The 18165-nt window shown below is 38.7% G+C and overlaps 1 protein-coding gene across 1 annotated transcript in view; it reads left to right on the top strand.

Annotated features, from left to right (window-relative positions):
• The first annotated feature begins 2637 nt into the window (after positions 1–2637).
• DOK6 (docking protein 6) overlaps positions 2638–18165 on the top strand; it is a 236443-nt gene continuing 220915 nt past the window's right edge. The window contains exon 1 of the mRNA XM_057414770.1: positions 2638–2827. Within this exon, the coding sequence (XP_057270753.1) occupies positions 2762–2827 (66 nt within the window). The 5' untranslated portion in view covers positions 2638–2761. The remainder of the gene's footprint in view (positions 2828–18165) is intronic.

Raw genomic sequence — 18165 nt, 5'->3', positions numbered from 1 at the left:
TTTAATATGTTGTAAGGTGCCTTGAAAGAATTTTCTTGTAGGCATATCCCAGTTTTCTCTCTAAAATTACAGAATATTATGATTTGACATGTTGTTAAAGCAGAAATTATGGAAGAAGTAATATTCTGCCCAAAGTAAAAGTTAGAAGTTAAAATATCCTTTTAACATTTATATAGTAATGTATAAATACCTAGGTATTTATAAACATATAGTATAAATACCTAGGAAGCCACAACTGGATATAAGATAAGTATTTTTGTCTATTTTTCTCTATTCCTTTTCATTATCATATCTTATATATCTTATATAGCAGTTTTTGCTTGAATAAAAATAATACGAAATCTTACTCCTAGCAGATGTTCCAAAAATCATATAAACAGGAATTAAGCTGAGAAAATAAAAGGACAGGTAAGCTTTCATCTGCTTCATTTAGTAACTGACCATGGCAAAAAATTCAGAACAAACAAAATAAAAAATATTATTCTGGGAATGAGATTTTTCTTGACCTGGTATAATTTCATATCCATCAGACTTGGATGTAAAGCCAACAGTAGTCAATGAATATGCAAGAGACTTCAGATGATAATATTAAGATTCTGGAGATTTTGTTTGTTTTGTTTTTAAATAGGATGTTATAGCTGGCTTATGGTGGACTAGCAAAAATACTTTCAGCACAGTTAAGTGTTTTGGAAATCAGAAACAGCAAGCTTCCTCTTTTATCTCCCATTTCCCCCATATAGAATCATAGAATGATTTGGGTTGGAAGGGACCTTCAAAAGTTATCTAGTTCAACTCCCTGCAGTAAAGGTCATCTTCAACTAGATGAGATTGCTCAGAGTCCCATCCAGTCTGACCCTGACTGTTTCCGGGGGTGGGATACCTACCACCTCTCTGGGGAACCTGTTCCACTGTCTCACCACCATGATGGTAAAAAATTTCTTCCTTATACCTAGTCTAGATGTACCTTCTTTTCATTTAAAACCATTACCCATTGTCCTATTGCAACACGCCCTGCTTAAATGTTTGTCCCGTCTTTCTTGTAGGTCCCTTTCAAGTATTGAAATACCACAATAAGGTCTCCCCAGAGCCTTCTTTTATCCAGCTGAATAACCCAAATTTTCTCAGCCTTTCTCCATGGAAGAAGTGCTCCATCCTCTGATCATTTTTGTGTCCAGCCTCTGGACCCGCTTTAATAGGTCTGTGTCTTTCCAATGCTGAGGATTCCTGGAAGCAGTAGTCCAGGTAGTTATATGGAGTGAAGATACAAAGCTTTTCCTCACAATTCTATCACCCAAACACTGTAATCAGTTTTCTAGTTTATAACTTTTCTATTTGCTGCAAGATTAATCTCTAGATGTAAGTTCAGAAGAGTTTTATGGAGAAACTCTAATTTGCAGAAGTTTGGATACACAAAACCAACTGAATTATAAGAAACATCATAATCCATTTGCTAAGAATATTGTCTATTGATTTTGAAAATCTGGAATGAATCTGACAAACTTACAGCTATAGAAATATGTTTCATTGCCCCAGTCTGTAGCACACCGCATGCTGCAAATTCTGATTCAAAAAACTTCAGGGCAATAGTGCAGTAGAAAGCAGACATCTAGGAAAAGAGCTTATGAAGCTTTTATTAAGCTTATAATAAAAATAATCACTGAAAGCATTTATGAAGTACAATTTTATAGAACAAGAAAAATTCACTCGTCCATCCTAAACATTTGTAGTTTTTCTTTCTCAAGCAATTTAGGTTCATTCTTGTCCATCCCTGTTTTGCATATGACTAGAGAAAACACAAAGCAATTCCAATTATTTTCGTTCTTCCTAATCTCTTCTAAACATTTCCTATTTTGTTTTGGTGTTTTCCAGAAGTCATTCTTTTTTGCTAGATCTACCCCAAGAAGCAGCCTAAGTAGTTAAAGACACAGTCATCACTGCGGAGGGCAGAATGCCCATGTGCGCCACCTCATTTTTCAAGTTCAGATAGACTTGTGCGCTTTTTTTTTTTCTTTTGCTTTTGTAGTTTAGGTATTTGTTTCATTGAGCTAGTTGTGTTGACACAATGTTTGAACGTTGGGTGATGGGCGTCTACTGCTCGGCTTCCTGGATACACACACAGAAAGATGTCCTCCTGGGCCGTGTTTCCCAAGGGGTCTGCACCAGTGTCAGAGTGGAGACAAGTGGGTAAAACCGCAGAGCCCGAGGAGAACATCTCGCCCCAGCTCCGCGTCCTGCCCGGGCGCGGCGGGGACTCACCCCACCGGTATCGGGACACGGGCGCCGGCTCACCAGGGAGCCCCCGATACCCGGCAGCGGCCAGAGCCGCCGCTGCAGGCGGGCGCCGCGGTGGCGGCGCCGGGGGCGGTGTCCACTCTCCGCTCCGCCCGCCGCCCCGCCCGCCTCCCCCGGCCGTAGGCGCGGGCAGCAGCGAAGCCGCCGCCGGGTGGAGTAGAGTGGGGCCGGGCTGGGCCGGCGGGCAGGGCGGCGGTGCGGGGAAAGGGAGCGAGAGAGCAGGCGGGCGGAGGAAGAGCGGAGCGGTCGCAATCAGTCCCAGGTGCGGAGCGGGGCGGAGCAGGGCGGAGCAGCCGCGGGAAGAGCGCGGAGCGAAGCGCGGCGCCTGCCGCTGCCTGAATGCCAGAGGCGCCTCGGGAGCCGGCGGTCGGCGGCACCCAGGAGGGCCCGGGGGAAGAGGAGGACGAGGAGGAGGCGGCGGCGAAGGAGGACGAGAAGAGCGGAGCGGAGGAAGCAGGCAGCGCTGGCTATGGCCTCCAACTTTAACGATATAGTCAAACAGGGCTACGTGAAAATCCGTAGCAGGAAGCTGGGGGTAAGTGAGCTCTCCCTTCGCCGGGGTGGGGGCCGGGGTGGGGGCGAGGCGCTGGCTGCTCGGGAGGCAGCCCTGGGGGCGGTGGTCCCCCGGCCTGGGGCCGCCAGCGCTGGGAGCGGCGACCTGCTGCTGCTGCCGCCGCCCCTGCTGTTCGGACTTCGCTCCCGTCTCTGTGAGGGTCGGTGGGGATTCGCTGCCATTGCACATCGGAGAGAGCCGGCTTCGCCCCTCTCCGTCTCCGGGAAAGCGTCGCTCCTCCCTTCTTTCTTAGCGAGCGCCTTCCAGGGTCACTGTCAGCGGAAAGCATCGCCCCATCCCTGCGTCCTCCCGAGTCCCGCAGCTCAGGCCAGGGCAGACACCCTATCCTTGGGCGACTTTACCCCCGCCTGCCCCTCGCCCTGCTGGGGCTTGGGTGGGTGAGGAAGGCTCAGGCAGGATCTGTAAAAAACTTTGTGCACAGATTCTCCATCCATCCACCTTTCGTTTCGGGAAGGGGGTGTCTTCAATCAGGGCAAGGTCTGAAAGTATTGGAGGCTGGTACCAGAACAGCCCACTAGTAACTAAGAAAAGTGGAGTAGGGGGCTGGTGCCCTAGGGCATGGGTGCTGGGGAAGGGGAGCCTGTAGCGGAACGGGCGGCCGGGATGGAGGGAAGGGGGTGTGAGCTGCTTGGACTGAAAGGCAGATGAAGAGGCTGGCAGTGATCAAAACTAGTGGCCGACTCTTGGCTGAGGGTGGCTGGCTTCTGCACCCACTGGGATGTTCAGTGAGACCGAAGGTAACACCGTGTTACCAGATTGACCACGGGCACTTTCCTTGCTGGGGCGCAGCGAGCCTTGAAGAGGCAGTGAAGTCGGAGCAGAGAGCGTTCAGGAGCCAGTGTTTTCTAAACTTCAGAGAGTCCCAGCACTCACCAGTTCGGACTTTCTCCTACCCTTTGTGTGTGTGGGAACGAGAAGACTCAGGGGAGCTGGAATCCTTGAGGCTGCTGATGTTGCCAATAATCCCAAGAGACCAGGGTCACTGTGAGCTAGAAACTGAACTTGGCTGGGGCTTGGAGCGGTTCTTTGGGTTCACCCGTGTTTTTTTCTCCAGGTGAAGTACTGGGTCCCTGCGTGCTCTCCCCTCCAGGAAGGTGGACTGCTTCTCCCTGCTTCCCTCAAAACCTAACAGAGCAGGGGCCATGTGAAATCTCCCATCCTCCCAAGTTGTGCTCTGCGAGTTTATCACAGTGCTAGTATTTATCTCCTCCTCCTCCCCTCTTCTCCCTTCCCCCAAGATGCCGTGCTTTGCTTGCAGACACAGTGTGCGCGATGGTGGGAGACTAATCATAAACTGACCTTTGGACCACTTCAGTGCCTCAGCAGGGCTGTTAATTCCAAAAGAGCACAGAAGAGTTTGGTCCCAACCCTTAATAGCGCCAGCTCCAAATGTGTGAGAGATGGTGTGAATTCAAAGAGAATGGATGCTCTTATTAATGATTTTGCATCCCTAGAGTCACTCCATGCATCAGTCAATCATTAGTCTATCTGAAGAAGCAATTTCTAAGCCTTAGTTTAGCAGTCCTCTGCTTAATCTTTGCTCATCAGTTTGCTCAGCAGTGTTATTAGATGCGCCCAACACAAAGCAGTGAGATGGTGTCCCATCACCTTGATGTTGGTAGCTGAAAGCAGGGTTAATCTATTTGATCTGCAAATCTGTATTTGAAGGTATCTCAGAGTCATTTAAGTGTGAAATTATGTCTATGCATATCTCTCTGTATGCAAATACTTTTATATACCTGTGTGTGTAGTGTGTATGCAACAAATGGGGAGTTCATATTACAGTAGTGTTGGATGATACTTGCTGAGTTGTGAAAATGAATTTATGGAAACAGTGGTATGTCATTGCAGCATATCTTAAGTAGCTTGGATATTTTATTTTGAGACAATCTGATTTTTTTGAGGAGGTGGAAATATAACTCCATTTTTTTGAGTGGATATTATTCATGGTCAGAATGATTATCATACTTCTACACTAAGCAGAAGTGAAACAATTCAGACAGGATCAATGGAGAATTTTCTCCTACTGAAGAGGTGTGTGTGTGGGCAACAATCAGACTATACAGCCCCAGGCAGGTGGTGATATACGCTTAAATATGACATACAGGGATGCACATCTGAATAAATCTGTTAAGTACAATGTAAAATGGATTATGTTTTATAGAAAATAGCATCAAAATTCAGATGAGTGTGATGGTTGAAAGGTATGAATATGTGTGTATATATCCATAGATAATTGGATTCTTGTGACTGAATTTTTAAATGAATGCAATTTTTAGTCACTAAGTGAAACATTAAAGGTTTGTGGGGTTTTTTTTTCCCTTGTGTTTGTCTCCAAATCCAAACCTTAATGAATTGCACTAGAGCTGTCATAATGTGGGTGAATATAGCAGTTTTCAGGGATAGAAATGTCTGTTAACAAATGAATATTTTTAACCTCCAAAAACATTGAAAGGAGAGAGGAGAGCTATGGGTTCTGGAAATGAAGGCTAAGATAATCTTGAAATATGTAAATAGAATTGTACCTCTTGCTGATTATGTTTCATTCTAATACACTGGAAATTGCTGTTTTGGGGGGGGAAGGGGGGGTGTTTGGCTTTTTTTTGTGGTTTGTTTTTTTTTTTGTTGGTCATAGTAGTATACATTCTTTGTATATTTTGATGTCTCCTGAAAAGTAGATTGATGAGAACTTGGAGAGCTGAGGTGACTAATACCAATTTTGGTGCTAGACTTGGGCAATAAAAGTAATTCTAACCTTTAGGCTGGTAGCCAACTCATTACTAAAATTCTTCCAGTGCAGCTTTTACTCTGTCTTGTTTCATGACTGAGGAAGCACTGGCTGGGAATCAAATGGAAGATACTTCAATATAATGCAACGTATTAAGTTTCAGGTAAATCTGTGTGACATAAAACCATACAGCAAGATCAGATAGCGCATGTAATTTTATTTAAAAAAAAAAAATCCAACAGTAACAGTCTTTAATTTGGTCTGGTAGAATTTAGTTTTCCAAGAATTCTGTTTTCAGAATCCCAAGTTGTAAGTCTTCTTATTACCTCCTTTTATTGATTTTGTACTTTGTAAAATGCAAACTCTTTATGATTTCCCTCCCAAAGGTATAAGATATTTACCTCTGCTTTATTACAGCTGTACCTTTCTTTAAATATTTGTTACCCTGGCTACCTACTTCCCACATAGCTGCAAATTGTTTTAATAGTATGCATGAGTGCTGTCATCAGTCATGGAGGATGGACAGATGTTCAGCCTGAGCTACAGTTAGGACTTAGAGCTATTTTGCTATCAGTAAGTGATTCTATTCAGAAAGGTTATTTGAAGTCAAAGATGAGACTTAAGTCTTGATGGGACTGCAGGGCAAGAGATACTGTGATAGTTTGCTCTTACTTTTTTTAGGTGATACCTGATCATTGAGAATTTTGCAGCCTTTTCACCATAATCATCAAATCTACCATTGGATTTGCATCTTAATGGACTCCTGTATGTGTTCAGACAGTCCAGTATGTTCAAGTAGACTTCATTTTTCTGATATCTTTAGGTTGTTAAAGTAGCTCCTTTTGATGTAGGGTCAGATAGTCAGCTTGCCGAAATGAGGAGCTTTATCAGCCTCTCTGTTGTTATCTGACATCTGCCTCCATTGGGATTATTATGGTTTCTGCCATGGAGCTATCAGGCTAGGAAGAGACATCCACCCAGTTAGACCATTTAGTTTATTTCCTTACTTTTGTTCAGCATGAGCTGTACTTAAAACATGTCTATGGTGCCTTGTAATTTTAAATACATATTAAAGCCCATATAGTAATCAGTCTTGCATGTATACATGACATTTCATCGAGATACCACAAGTATTGTTGAAACCTAAAAATTGTAGTCGGTGAGGATAATTGTAATTAAAAATCTTTTTAAAATCTGTTTCCTTGCAGCCTAGATATGCCTTTCTTTTCAGTACTCTTGGCATTCCTGTGCTGTTTGATATTTTGCTTTTTCCCTAATACTGTATAAAGGAAATACCTCATTCTTGCAGCCATTACATTTGACCTGTGTGACCCTCCTTTGAAATAAATTTGATTGTAATGTGGTGTGCTGTTCAGATCAGAAGAGGTCATTTGTGTAGCATAGAACAGGACTGTACTCCCTTTGTTCTTTTGGAATCTTTCATACTTGTGTCACATTAAAATTCATATGACACAATTTTATACTGTGCTGGCTGTGCTCGTAGGGTGAAACTTTCTTGTAACAGATTGGAATCCCTTTGTTGCCTCCTAATAAAATAAACTGTGAGGATTTCATGCCTTGTTGAAGTGCTGTTCCTTAGATGAAAAACAATTTGATGTCACATTAGGAAGTCTAATTAAAAATGAGCTTTGTGCCATTTCTATAGTCTTGGTTTGACCCATATCAACCTTTGAAGTAATAATCTTTTCGTCTGTGTGGGTATTTGTATTTATTTATTTATTTATTTTTTGTATGCTTTGGTCACAGAGCAGAATCCTATCTATCAAAAGTTTTCACGAGGTTGGTGAATAAATACTGATTTTTCTGTGTTTCCACATACTAAGTAGAGTTATTTCCCGAGTGGTTCGACTTATACTCTAATACTGCTATCTGAAGAGAAAATTGTACCCGTCAGTCAGTCTTGATTCAGTAATAAGTAACAGGTAGCTCTTAGTCACCAAATGAAAAGTTTTACCATATAACTACCCCCCTATCTTAACTACACTTTTAGATCATTGCAGGTACCTTTTCTGGAAATGAACATAGTGTTTCTTCTTCTGCTGTCAACTGTGTCTTCATCAATCAGCTATGAATATGAACCTCTGATTGCAGCTTGGCTTCTTTTGGAGTAGTGCAGTATGTGTATTATAAAATCCTAACATTTAATTGATGTTGTGTATATATTTAGGGTGAAGAAAGCAAAGGGATCTGCAAAATGTCCTGAGTTTGAGGTTAAGTGGTTGATGGCAGCAACCTTGCAAGTGGGTCACAATGAAATCAGAGGGCTGAGTAAAGGTTCATCTGTTTCTTTTGAGTTGCCGTAGCATATTCTAAGAAACAAACAGACAAATGAAAAAGCCCAAGAAAATAGTGCAGCTTGGAATAGATATCTTTTCCATAGTTTATTTTATGCTATTACCTATGGGAAATCTGCTCAACTTGTTTGAAAGCACTGAGAGTGCAGTTTATAACTGCATCCTGGCAGATAACCTAAACTATGAGTTACATCTCAGTGCGTGAAAATGATTCAAATGGAACTGTAGAAACCAAATTCCTATCTATAATGAATTTATTTTTTGTAAAGTTCCAGACTGACAGAATTCTTTCTATGTAAGGAAGTTCCTTTTTTATGCTGGCTCAAGACCCCCTGAGATATGGAATTAAAAGGATTTCACTGTAATCCATTTAAGCAGCTAGTCAGATTTACTACTTAATAGCAAAAGAAAGTATCATTTAAAATACCAAAAACTACTGCTTTCAAGACTTCTCTGTAGCTACAGTTACATGAATGGATTTGAGGAATTAAATGGAAAATACATGGATTTCCAATTCGGTCATTATGGAAAGAACAGTAATTCTGAGCTTTTGACCAGTTCATATTGATCAAGCATATTGGGCAGGAAACGGAAAGGAATATCTGGCAGCCATTGTAAACAAGGACAAAAGTCCAACTCTTTTTTTTTTTTTTTTTAATGCTAATATTTGTATTTAAGCGAATTTGTGAGTCAGGCTTGTGGTAAGCACTTTGGAGTTGCTGTGTTCCCCAGTTGCTTTTCTTGATGTGCTTTTCCATCTGTTGACTCTCAAGAGGTCTGATAGCCAAAGTTCTATTAATTTTTGTAATGGATGGTGCATATTTAAATGGACAAATAGTTTATCTTTTGCAGATGGCATATCACATCCATGTTATCAGTGGATTATAGATGCTTCTATTTTTACTCTTGTGTGTAATATCATTAGCATTAACTGAGATTACACCTTAGCTGTATGAAGATTACACAAAGAGAAGTGTTTGTAAAGTTGATCTGTTTCCCTTGTGTATTGTGAGATGGTAAAATTTTGAGAGTTTGTGTCTCCTGTAAGGTGATGGCCTTCTGGTTTGTTTTTTTTTTTTTCTTCATTTCGGAGTCTGTAATTTTTGTCCTAAGATGGACATTAAAGACTATGAAAAGACACCAAAGTCAATTTAAAGGTACCCATTGACTTGGATGGCTTTGGTTCAGAGTCCAGGCAAGAGCATTAGCCACATGCATAGAACATGAATCTCCTTGTTGTAAAATGCCCTTCAAATCCTACTCAAAGGAGTTGTGCTTTCTCAAATCGTTAATTATAGATGGAGCAGTCTCTATGAATCCTTGAAATACACAAGGAATTATGCATGTAATTCCAGTAGGGAGTTTTCTTTCTAGTTTTTTAGAAATAATCTCTCTTCGAATCATTCATTCAGATTTTTGCAAGCAGTGCAAAATGCTTTATAGCGGTTGCCTGGCAACAACATATTCAGGCAACAGCATATGTGAATCAGTTGTTAGTTGTACATTTATATATACATGACTATGTACAGATAACACATTTTAGATAGGAACTAAAGAGGAATTTTTTTAATAAACCCCTCTCAAAAAAAAAGTACAAATAAAGGGTTTTGGGTCCACATGACGTTGGACAGTTTGTCTTTTATTTTTGGCTCTGTAAAAGATGTGCTATTTGAACAGCTTTTCACAAATGTCATGTTGTAGTTAATATACTCATGCAGTCATACTGAGTTATATTACATATTCTTGTTGAAGGTAAAAATACTTTAATATGTGTAGATGCTAAATTATGTCCCTCACTGGTCTTTAATAATGTGTTATTGAAGCAAAATGTGGGTAGTTTATATTGTAGACTTTCACATCTGTTATATTAAAGATAATAATTGTATATGTTCTGTGTGTTGTGCTTTAATCTCTTCAATTTGCAATGCATTTCTAAGATTCAAAAAGATATCAGTGTATTGTATTTAATCATCATTTAGCTGATTTTTTAAATTTTTTTTTCCCCAAGCTAAAATACATAATTACAATCTAGATACCAAGAAATGCCTTTAGCAAAGTCAACAAAGCTAAAGAAGGAAACCTTTTAATCTTGTGAAGCAAGTTTGTATATGGTAGGTCAAAATTGAATACTTAGAAAAGTTGAGGAAAAGTAGAGTTTGCAGTATCCTAACACTTTTGTGTCACATAAGTGCTCTCTTTCCATTAGTATTTTTTTACTGTTCAGGAAGCATCCCCACACATCGTGTCTGAGAAGAAAATATGTGTGATTGTTTAGTGCAGCTAGTAAATCACTCTAACTGGTAGAAGTCAATATATGTGATTGTTTAGTGCAGGTAGTAAATCACTATAACTGGTAGAAGTCAAGAGATTTTCAAACAGTAGATTTTCAGCTGGTGTGAGAATTGTATCTACTGCCTCCAGGAGTAGTCTTATTGACCAGCATAGGCAGAGTCTTTCTTGAAAAGCTGACACTAAAACAGAGGAGTTTTGAAGATTGATGTCCATACTGAAGTCTACTTAGAAATTAAGGTAAAAAGTAATGCGGTCGGTAAGGTATTAATGAAATGTACTTCTTTTCAGTGAGCTCCACTAGAAAGTAAGTCTTCCATATTTTGCAGCTTTTTAACAATTGTAATGTGTGAAATGTGTCATTACCATCATACTGAGAGGTTACAAGACCATGCAAATGAAGCCTCACAGGAATTACTGTTCACTTTAGATGCACATAAATTAGGAAGATAATTAATGAAAGTGGTACATCTCTTAAAAGATCTTTCTCTCTGTTGTTCATTAGCCAAACTGGTCCTCATCCTCTCCAGCTTTTCTGCACTGAACTTTGGAAATGTTGTATACATTGTGTCAGAGGAGGTAGACAGTACCGGTTCATTGCAGAAAGAATTAATAGCAAAGTTTGATATCAAAAGTTTTTCACTATGTAGAATCAAGTTAGGACTGCTTTTTAGCAGAAAGTTTGTAGTACTTCTAATACTTTCTGTTCTTTGTTCCTGGAATAATTTTGTTAGACACTTACTCTGAGGTCCCCTGCCCTCAGAGTGAACTGGTATATTATCTTTTCTCAGGCAAGCTTCTTTTTCCTTCAAAGAGGAAAGAATACATGGAATCTTACAAAATAATAATACAAAAGTGTTTTCTGAAGGAGTAATTATTGCTTGTGTACAGTGCCTAGAAAGTGGAGACTGCTTGTGGTTGGCCTTTTGGTATTACTGTGATAAATATAATCTGAATTATAATTGTTTTTATTTTTTGTTCTTGTTTATCAATCTTCCTTTAGAGAATATAGTCTTTGATAAAGTAATTACCTTGATACAGTAGCTGCATTTTCTAGTCCAAGTATGATGAGAGAATGTTAAAAAAATAAAATGAGGCTTAACTAAGAATGAAGAAAAGTTCCATTTTAACTGATGATATACTAAATTATTAATCACTGGATTAGTATGATGATAATAAGGTACTTTCAAATGAAATTATTCTGCTGATGAAAGTATTTTTTGTTGATGCAGTTAGAATAATAATACTTTCTCTGAATGATAATTATTCTTATTCTTTAAACTGTACTTTTAAACTCTGTCTATGAATACCTCATCAGGATGTGGAGTTTCCTATAAGAACAGAAAAAGAGCAGGGGTTTCTTGGCACAGAAAAAGCAAGCTGTACTTGATAAGTGCATCCTCCTTTCAGTTGCTAAATACCTTGAGATCTGACGTGTAGCAGGCACTGAAGGTCCTCAGCTTCTCATATTATTCTTAATCAACATAATTCTTATTTATCTGTCAATTATGCAAGGCCAAATACTATGTTAGTGAGAATTTTTACTCTTACATTAGCCTTTCTTGTTCTTAAACTGCAAGGTGTTTACCTACTGTCCAAGAGAGATTGAGGTTTATCATCTGGGATGGTTTAAATTTCTCATCTGAGAATATATTTACTGACTTCTGAGTATCAGAGAGGTAATAAAGATGTATCAAGCTATAATTCTGTATGTAGTACTGAATTTGATGCTTGGTATTATTATTCTCAAAGTTAGTTTTTAGAACTTCATCCATGTATACTGTTACTGATAATCCTAACAAGATCGAGACTTAGAGAGATACAAATACACGAAGAATTTTTGAGAGTGAGGAGAAATACAATGCTGCTGTTGGTCTTTCATTTGAAAAGCATTTATGTGTGTATACGTACGTATGTATATGGAAGAAAAGCAGCATTCTAACAACAAAGCTTGAAGGTAAATTTTCCACAGTTGTAACAAGAAGGGTAGTAAAATAGGAAATATTTTAGTATTATAGAATAGTTAGGGTTGGAAAGGACCTTAAGATCATCTAGTTCTAACCCCCTCGCCCCCTCACGCTAAACCATGTCACCTAAGGTTCTGTCCATCCTGGCCTTGAACACTGCACTTTACTTCCTTTTATTTTCTGCCCTTCTTGTATCTTAAACTACAGTTAAGGTTTTTGAGCTTTTTGCACTGTTAATGGAATGGCTACTTTGTAGAAGACAGAAATCTTTGTACTTACATGTTGGACTATATATGAGTAGAGTTAAATTTTAGTCTTTTTCAGAGATGTAATTTGTAATCTTGAGCGCTTCATTCTGTTCTTATTCTCAGTTATACTAAGCCCACTGTACACTACATAAATTAAATTTAAAGCTGCATTAAGGCCCCTTATGCTGCCAGCGTAGTGAATGCTGTTGGTGGAAATAGGAAACATGCTTCCTGAGCTTAACTTTTCTGTGTGTAAAATGAGTATAATCTCCTTTCATCCACTACTTCTTTGTTTTGTCTGCTTCAACTATAAACTCTTGTTAAATTCTCCATTTAGATATGTAGGTGATCATGGTCAAAGCTGTTGTTAGTTGCTAGCACTGTATAAAATACGTGAGAATGAATGAGAATTTTTAACAGTTTTGTTTCACATGGAATGGCTGAGGTTGGCAGTGACCTCTGGAGGCCATTTCATCCAATCCTCTTGCTCAGGCAAGGTCACTGTCTATTTTAATATTTTATTAAGACTGTTACTTTTGTTTGGAAGATACATTTAATTGAATTCTTCTGTGAAATGTCTTTTTTTACAGTCGGGATTTGTTCATGTATCCACGTTATTTTATTTTTGTTGTGTATAAAGAAAGTAAATCTGAAGTCTTGAATGGTTTCACTTATAAAAGGAGATACTGAAGATGTTAAAGGTACAATTATTCACATCTTATCTGTCAGAAGAATTCTGAAAGCTGGTTACAGTCCATGGGACAATAGGGTTACTGGTCTGAAGGTGTGGATATAAATTTCTGACCCAGACATGCAGAAATTAGCTGTATTTGTCAAATGCATGTCACAAAATGCAACAGCCTTGTTTTAAGTAGGGAGAAGTTTTAGATTACTACAACATCTATTTTCTTTTCTAGTGCAGTGTATCACTGTCAGATTTTGAGAAGGCATCAGAGTTTTCTCATCTCCAAATTTTATAAAAGGCGTATTCTTCCACAGGAAAAAAATAAATTGAAAAACCCTTACTCTCTAGGCTTATGTGACGTTTCAACTAAGTAACAGTAATACCTAGCCTTAAGTAAGTTGCACATTTTACCCATTAATATCTCAGAGCTCAGCACAGGGAACATGTATCTTCATAGTCCCGTAGAGGAAGGTCTGTGGGCCTTTGTGCAGGTTGTAGGAACAATTTTTTTTTTAAGGTAGAGTAGAAATGTTAGTGCAAAGGCTCTATTTCTAGACCATAAGCCATTGCACAGTACAGACTTGACCAAGACTTAAAGGCCAAACAGGATATTGGTTATGTACTACCATTTTGAAACCTCACTTGGAGTACTGTGTGCAGTTCTGGTGTCCTCACCATAAAAAAGACATGAACTGTTGGAACAAGTCCAGAGGAGGGCCACGAGGATGATCAGGGGACTGGAGCACCTCCTGTATGAAGATAGGCTGAGAAAGTTGGGGCTGTTCAGCCTGGAGAAGAGAAGGCTGTGTGGAGACCTCATAGCAGCCTTCCAGTATCTGAAGGGGGGCTATAGGGATGCTGGGGATGGACTATTCATTAGGGACTGTAGTGACAGGACAAGGGGTAACGGGTTCAAACTTAAGCAGGGGAATTTTAGGTTTGATATAAGGAGGAAATTCTTTCCTGTTAGGGTGCTGAGGCACTGGAATGGGTTGCCCTGGGGGGTTGTGAATGCTCCATTCCTGGTGGTGTTCAAGGCCAGGTTGGACGAAGCCTTGGGTGATACGGTTTAGTGCAAGGTGTCCCTGCCCATGGAAGGAGGGTTGGAAATAGGTGATCTTAAGGTCCTTTCCAACCCTAACTATTCTGTGATTCTATGATTTCAGGCATTCAGGTTATCTTGAAGAATTAGGTCTGAATGCCTGCAGAGGATCATTAGAGATGACTCTTTTCAAGCATTTCCTAATCATTTGGAATGAAGTTAATGCTTCCAAATCATGAAAGGGAGCTGTAGCTAATGATAACAGCTTAGCAGCCAGTGGAGAGCATTAGCTAAACATTGGAATTATGCATCTGAGGTGCTTCAGAAACTGAAACTGCACAATGAGACGTAAGGAGGCATCTGTATAGAAGCCATGGAGCAGAGTTAGGTGAGATTTATGGGCAATGAGAGGAAAATTTCTACTGGTGGGCCTCATATCGTACGTACTTGAGGATAAATATTATTGTAGCAGCTTTTATGCAATAATATACCTGTAGCATTTTGATGTGTTGCTTTGGGTTTTTTTTTTTTAAACTGAAGGAGAAAATAGAAAAGTAAATGTTACTTGTGAATGCTTTTGGCATGACTTTGACACAATCATGCTATAATGCAGTTTGTTTCCTAAGAGAACTCGGGTTAAATACATTTCCAAATGTTTTTGGAGGTGTATTTTCCAAAGCTCTTGATGTCACAAAATAATTTTTGCCTAGATTTGTGTTTTTTTTTTTCCTCTGAAAAAACAAACCAGTAGTTTCTGCTGTGTTTCTGTATAATGCTATTCTGTGGCTTAGAGTAATTTCTCCTAAAAAGAAATATTCAAGGTGAATTTTTTCTGCTGCAATATGAAGAAAATTGAATTTGAAATTGTGATGAGGTAAAACATCTTGTTCAGGTCAGAATCCACTCCCTTGTAATGAAACATATCCTAGACCAACCTGTAGATAAATAATTGATCTTTTGGTAGCAAAATTAACATATTTCCATTCTGCAATCTGCAAATTACCAGAAAGAGTAGATACCTGTTCTCATTTAAACAAATGGATACACTTCCTGGTATACTTAATTGATTTACTTGTGCTAATTTAAAAGGGTTGACCTAATGTGCCAAATATCTACTTGTCAGTAGAAAAGCATATGAAGAAATACAGCCTCCTTCAGAGTATGTCAGGCTTTTCGATCTAGGAAAATGTAAGAAGTTGTAAATGATACTGATTTTTGTTGACCTGAGCTAACCCACAGTAGTGCCACAGCTGTGCTCTTACTGATGCTTGTGTTTGAGTTGAATTTACAATAGATGAATGGAGTTAAACAAGGGGATTTGAAAGAGGGAGTGCTACTTGCCACCCTTTGAAGTCAACTTTAGACAGCTACAAAGCAAAGCATAGCAGTTAGGAAGATTATGACTGAAATAGTGAAAATGGAAGAAGCTCTAGTAGCAATACATACACTTTTAATTTCTACTTGTTGGTAGGGATTTTTCAGTAAGTTAGGTTTGCAGTGAGTTTATATAAAAATACAGAGAAAACACCTCTGCTAAAGAGGGCCAAATCTACCCTTGATTTGCAAATGTCTCTGAAAGTGTATGTGTTTGCAGGTGTTACACACCAGCCACAGGGCTCACCGTGGCAGTGAATATTTTGGTCAAGTTTCATTCGTTCCTTTGTTACAGCAATTTTCATAAAGTAAAGTTCTGTAAATCCCAGAAAATGCTATTAAAAAACTAAGCTGAATAGAGCAGTTACTCATTTTCAAAATTCATTTTCTAGGTAGATAAGTAATTTTAGGAATGCATCCCATGTAAATGGGATTTGTTCATATTTTGTGTTTCAGCTTTTCTTTGGAATTGGAAGGGTTAAAAAGCTTAATTTCTGAAACCAAAAATTGAAATGCTTGTGTAATATGTTGTCCTCAGGACCAGATGCCTTAGGCATAGGCCTTTAATCCCCGTGCCCTAGTTACAGCAATTAAGGTTCATGAAATATAAATTTTGTTACATATGCATCTTGGTTCCTTCTTTTTTCCTCTGTTTCAAAATCAGTCTAAAATATTAATGATCGCATTAAATGCACTCTGTTGTATGAAGAGCTGTTAACATTGCATTCTAGTTATCCTGACAGATGCAGTGAATGACATTTTCTAACATTTAGACTTAACTGTATTCTCTTGCTGAAGGAAATCTGACTTCCATAATATGGTTTCTTGTAGGCTTGACTCCTTATCTGCATTTAAATAAAAGGTGCTGAAGATATGCAGCACTTTGGAAAACCACAGCTTATAATTGTTCATGATTTCTAGTTCTGCAGTGCAAATTAATCATTGTCGAACTGTGCTGGGGGGGGGAATCGAAATGCCTAACAGCATTGTGATCTCTGCCTGGAAGAGCTTATACTGTAACATCTCAAATGTTAAAGCTATCCTTCAAAGTCTCATTTTGTTGTTTGTTTTTTTTTTTCACTGAAAGAATTTTCTCCATCTAAATTTATCATCCATTTATGCATATCGTGTCTATGCAAATGGATTTCTAAGGCTTGATTGTAACAGTCCTCTTCTTCCCCAAAACTGATGAAGAAATGGTCACTGATGTGAATAAAGTTCCCATGAGAGCATGTGTATAATAGTTTTGTTTGGATCAGAGAAAACACTGATAGGGCATGGGGGTACAAATAGTGGTAGGAAACCAAGTTTACATGATTCAAAACTGAAATAAATAAAAGAAGTGCTGTTTGTATAGCAACAGGCATAGCAAATGAAGAATTCACAGCCTTCTCAGGATGGGGTTTTTGCTTGTTGTTGTTTATTTATTTATTTATGTTATTTATTTATTTATTTTTAAGGCAGAGGCATATGTCACTGTAAAGCAACTATATCTACTTTAATGTAGCCAGAAAAGAGGCAATTAGCTGTTCCATAGCAAAAATAATGAGTTAATAAATCCCAGCGTACAATCTGTCTCTGCTGTAGCTCTTGGCACACAACAGCTCTAATTGGTGGAAGCTATTGAGGCCTTAATTGCTGATTTTGCAGTACTGCCGTGTTTACTGATAAGGTTTAATGCAAGCTCAAATTTGTTAACTAGAGAGAAACAGTCACACTTGCCTGAAGAGTGTGAGGACAAACAGCAGGCTTTTCTGAAGCGCCAAATGACAATGAGGTATTTCATGACGTGGCATCATTAGATTTCCCCTTTGAGGCTAATGAAATGTTTTTCTTTTAATGGAAGAGCAGGAAAAATGTTTGAGCTATATGTTACATAGGCAGTACTGAAATAAGCCTATAGTTGAGTGATAACTGGATGTTCACTTTTTTGATTGATATAACGAACATCAGTTTCTCTTTTTTTCTTGGGGAAGGACAGGTGCAACTATTGGATTTGCATTGTGTCAGGAGATCTGGGATGCAATGGAGCATATGAAAGAAGAAACTCCAGTTATGCTCACAAGCCTAAGATTATCTACATAAGTAATTTTATCTTCCTAATATTAAAATTTAGTCTTGGTATCAAAACCTATTTCTTGAGGTGCCGTTTCATTCAGCTGAATATAACAAAAGCTTCGCTGTCTGCCAGATGAATGGACAACCATTGCATTTAAATGTTAAAAAGTTTGGTCCATGAACTGAGATATCTTAACATTCATTTTTAATGCAGTATTATTAGGGTAATACAGTACTCTTTTAAGCTACTAACCTGCTGTTTCATTTCTGAAGTATAAGCTAAATTCATTATTTGTGTTAGAGTTTATATAGTAGTAATAAAACTACCAAGTAATGTTATTATATGGATGTTTATGTGCCAAAAGCTAAAAGGAGAAATAAATGGAAATGTTTCATACATACCACTCTTGACATGCCAATTTTCTGTGTCTTAACATGTTTTTCATCTCCCAAATAGGTAGTTTAGACTGGAGGAAAATGTAAGGTACTACCAAGTGAGTTTTTGCCTTCATGTTTGAAAATACATGACTCTATTCAGAGATTTTAGTCCTTGCATATTGTTGTTGTTTTAACCTCAGCCAACAACTTAAGTA

This window comes from Pezoporus wallicus, unplaced genomic scaffold (assembly GCF_028554395.1).
Source record: "Pezoporus wallicus isolate ANWC-B61680 ecotype Strahan unplaced genomic scaffold, APGP_CSIRO_Pwel_v1 contig_2, whole genome shotgun sequence".
Classification (NCBI taxonomy): domain Eukaryota; kingdom Metazoa; phylum Chordata; class Aves; order Psittaciformes; family Psittacidae; genus Pezoporus; species Pezoporus wallicus.
This window is presented reverse-complemented; position numbering and strand designations above follow the sequence as displayed.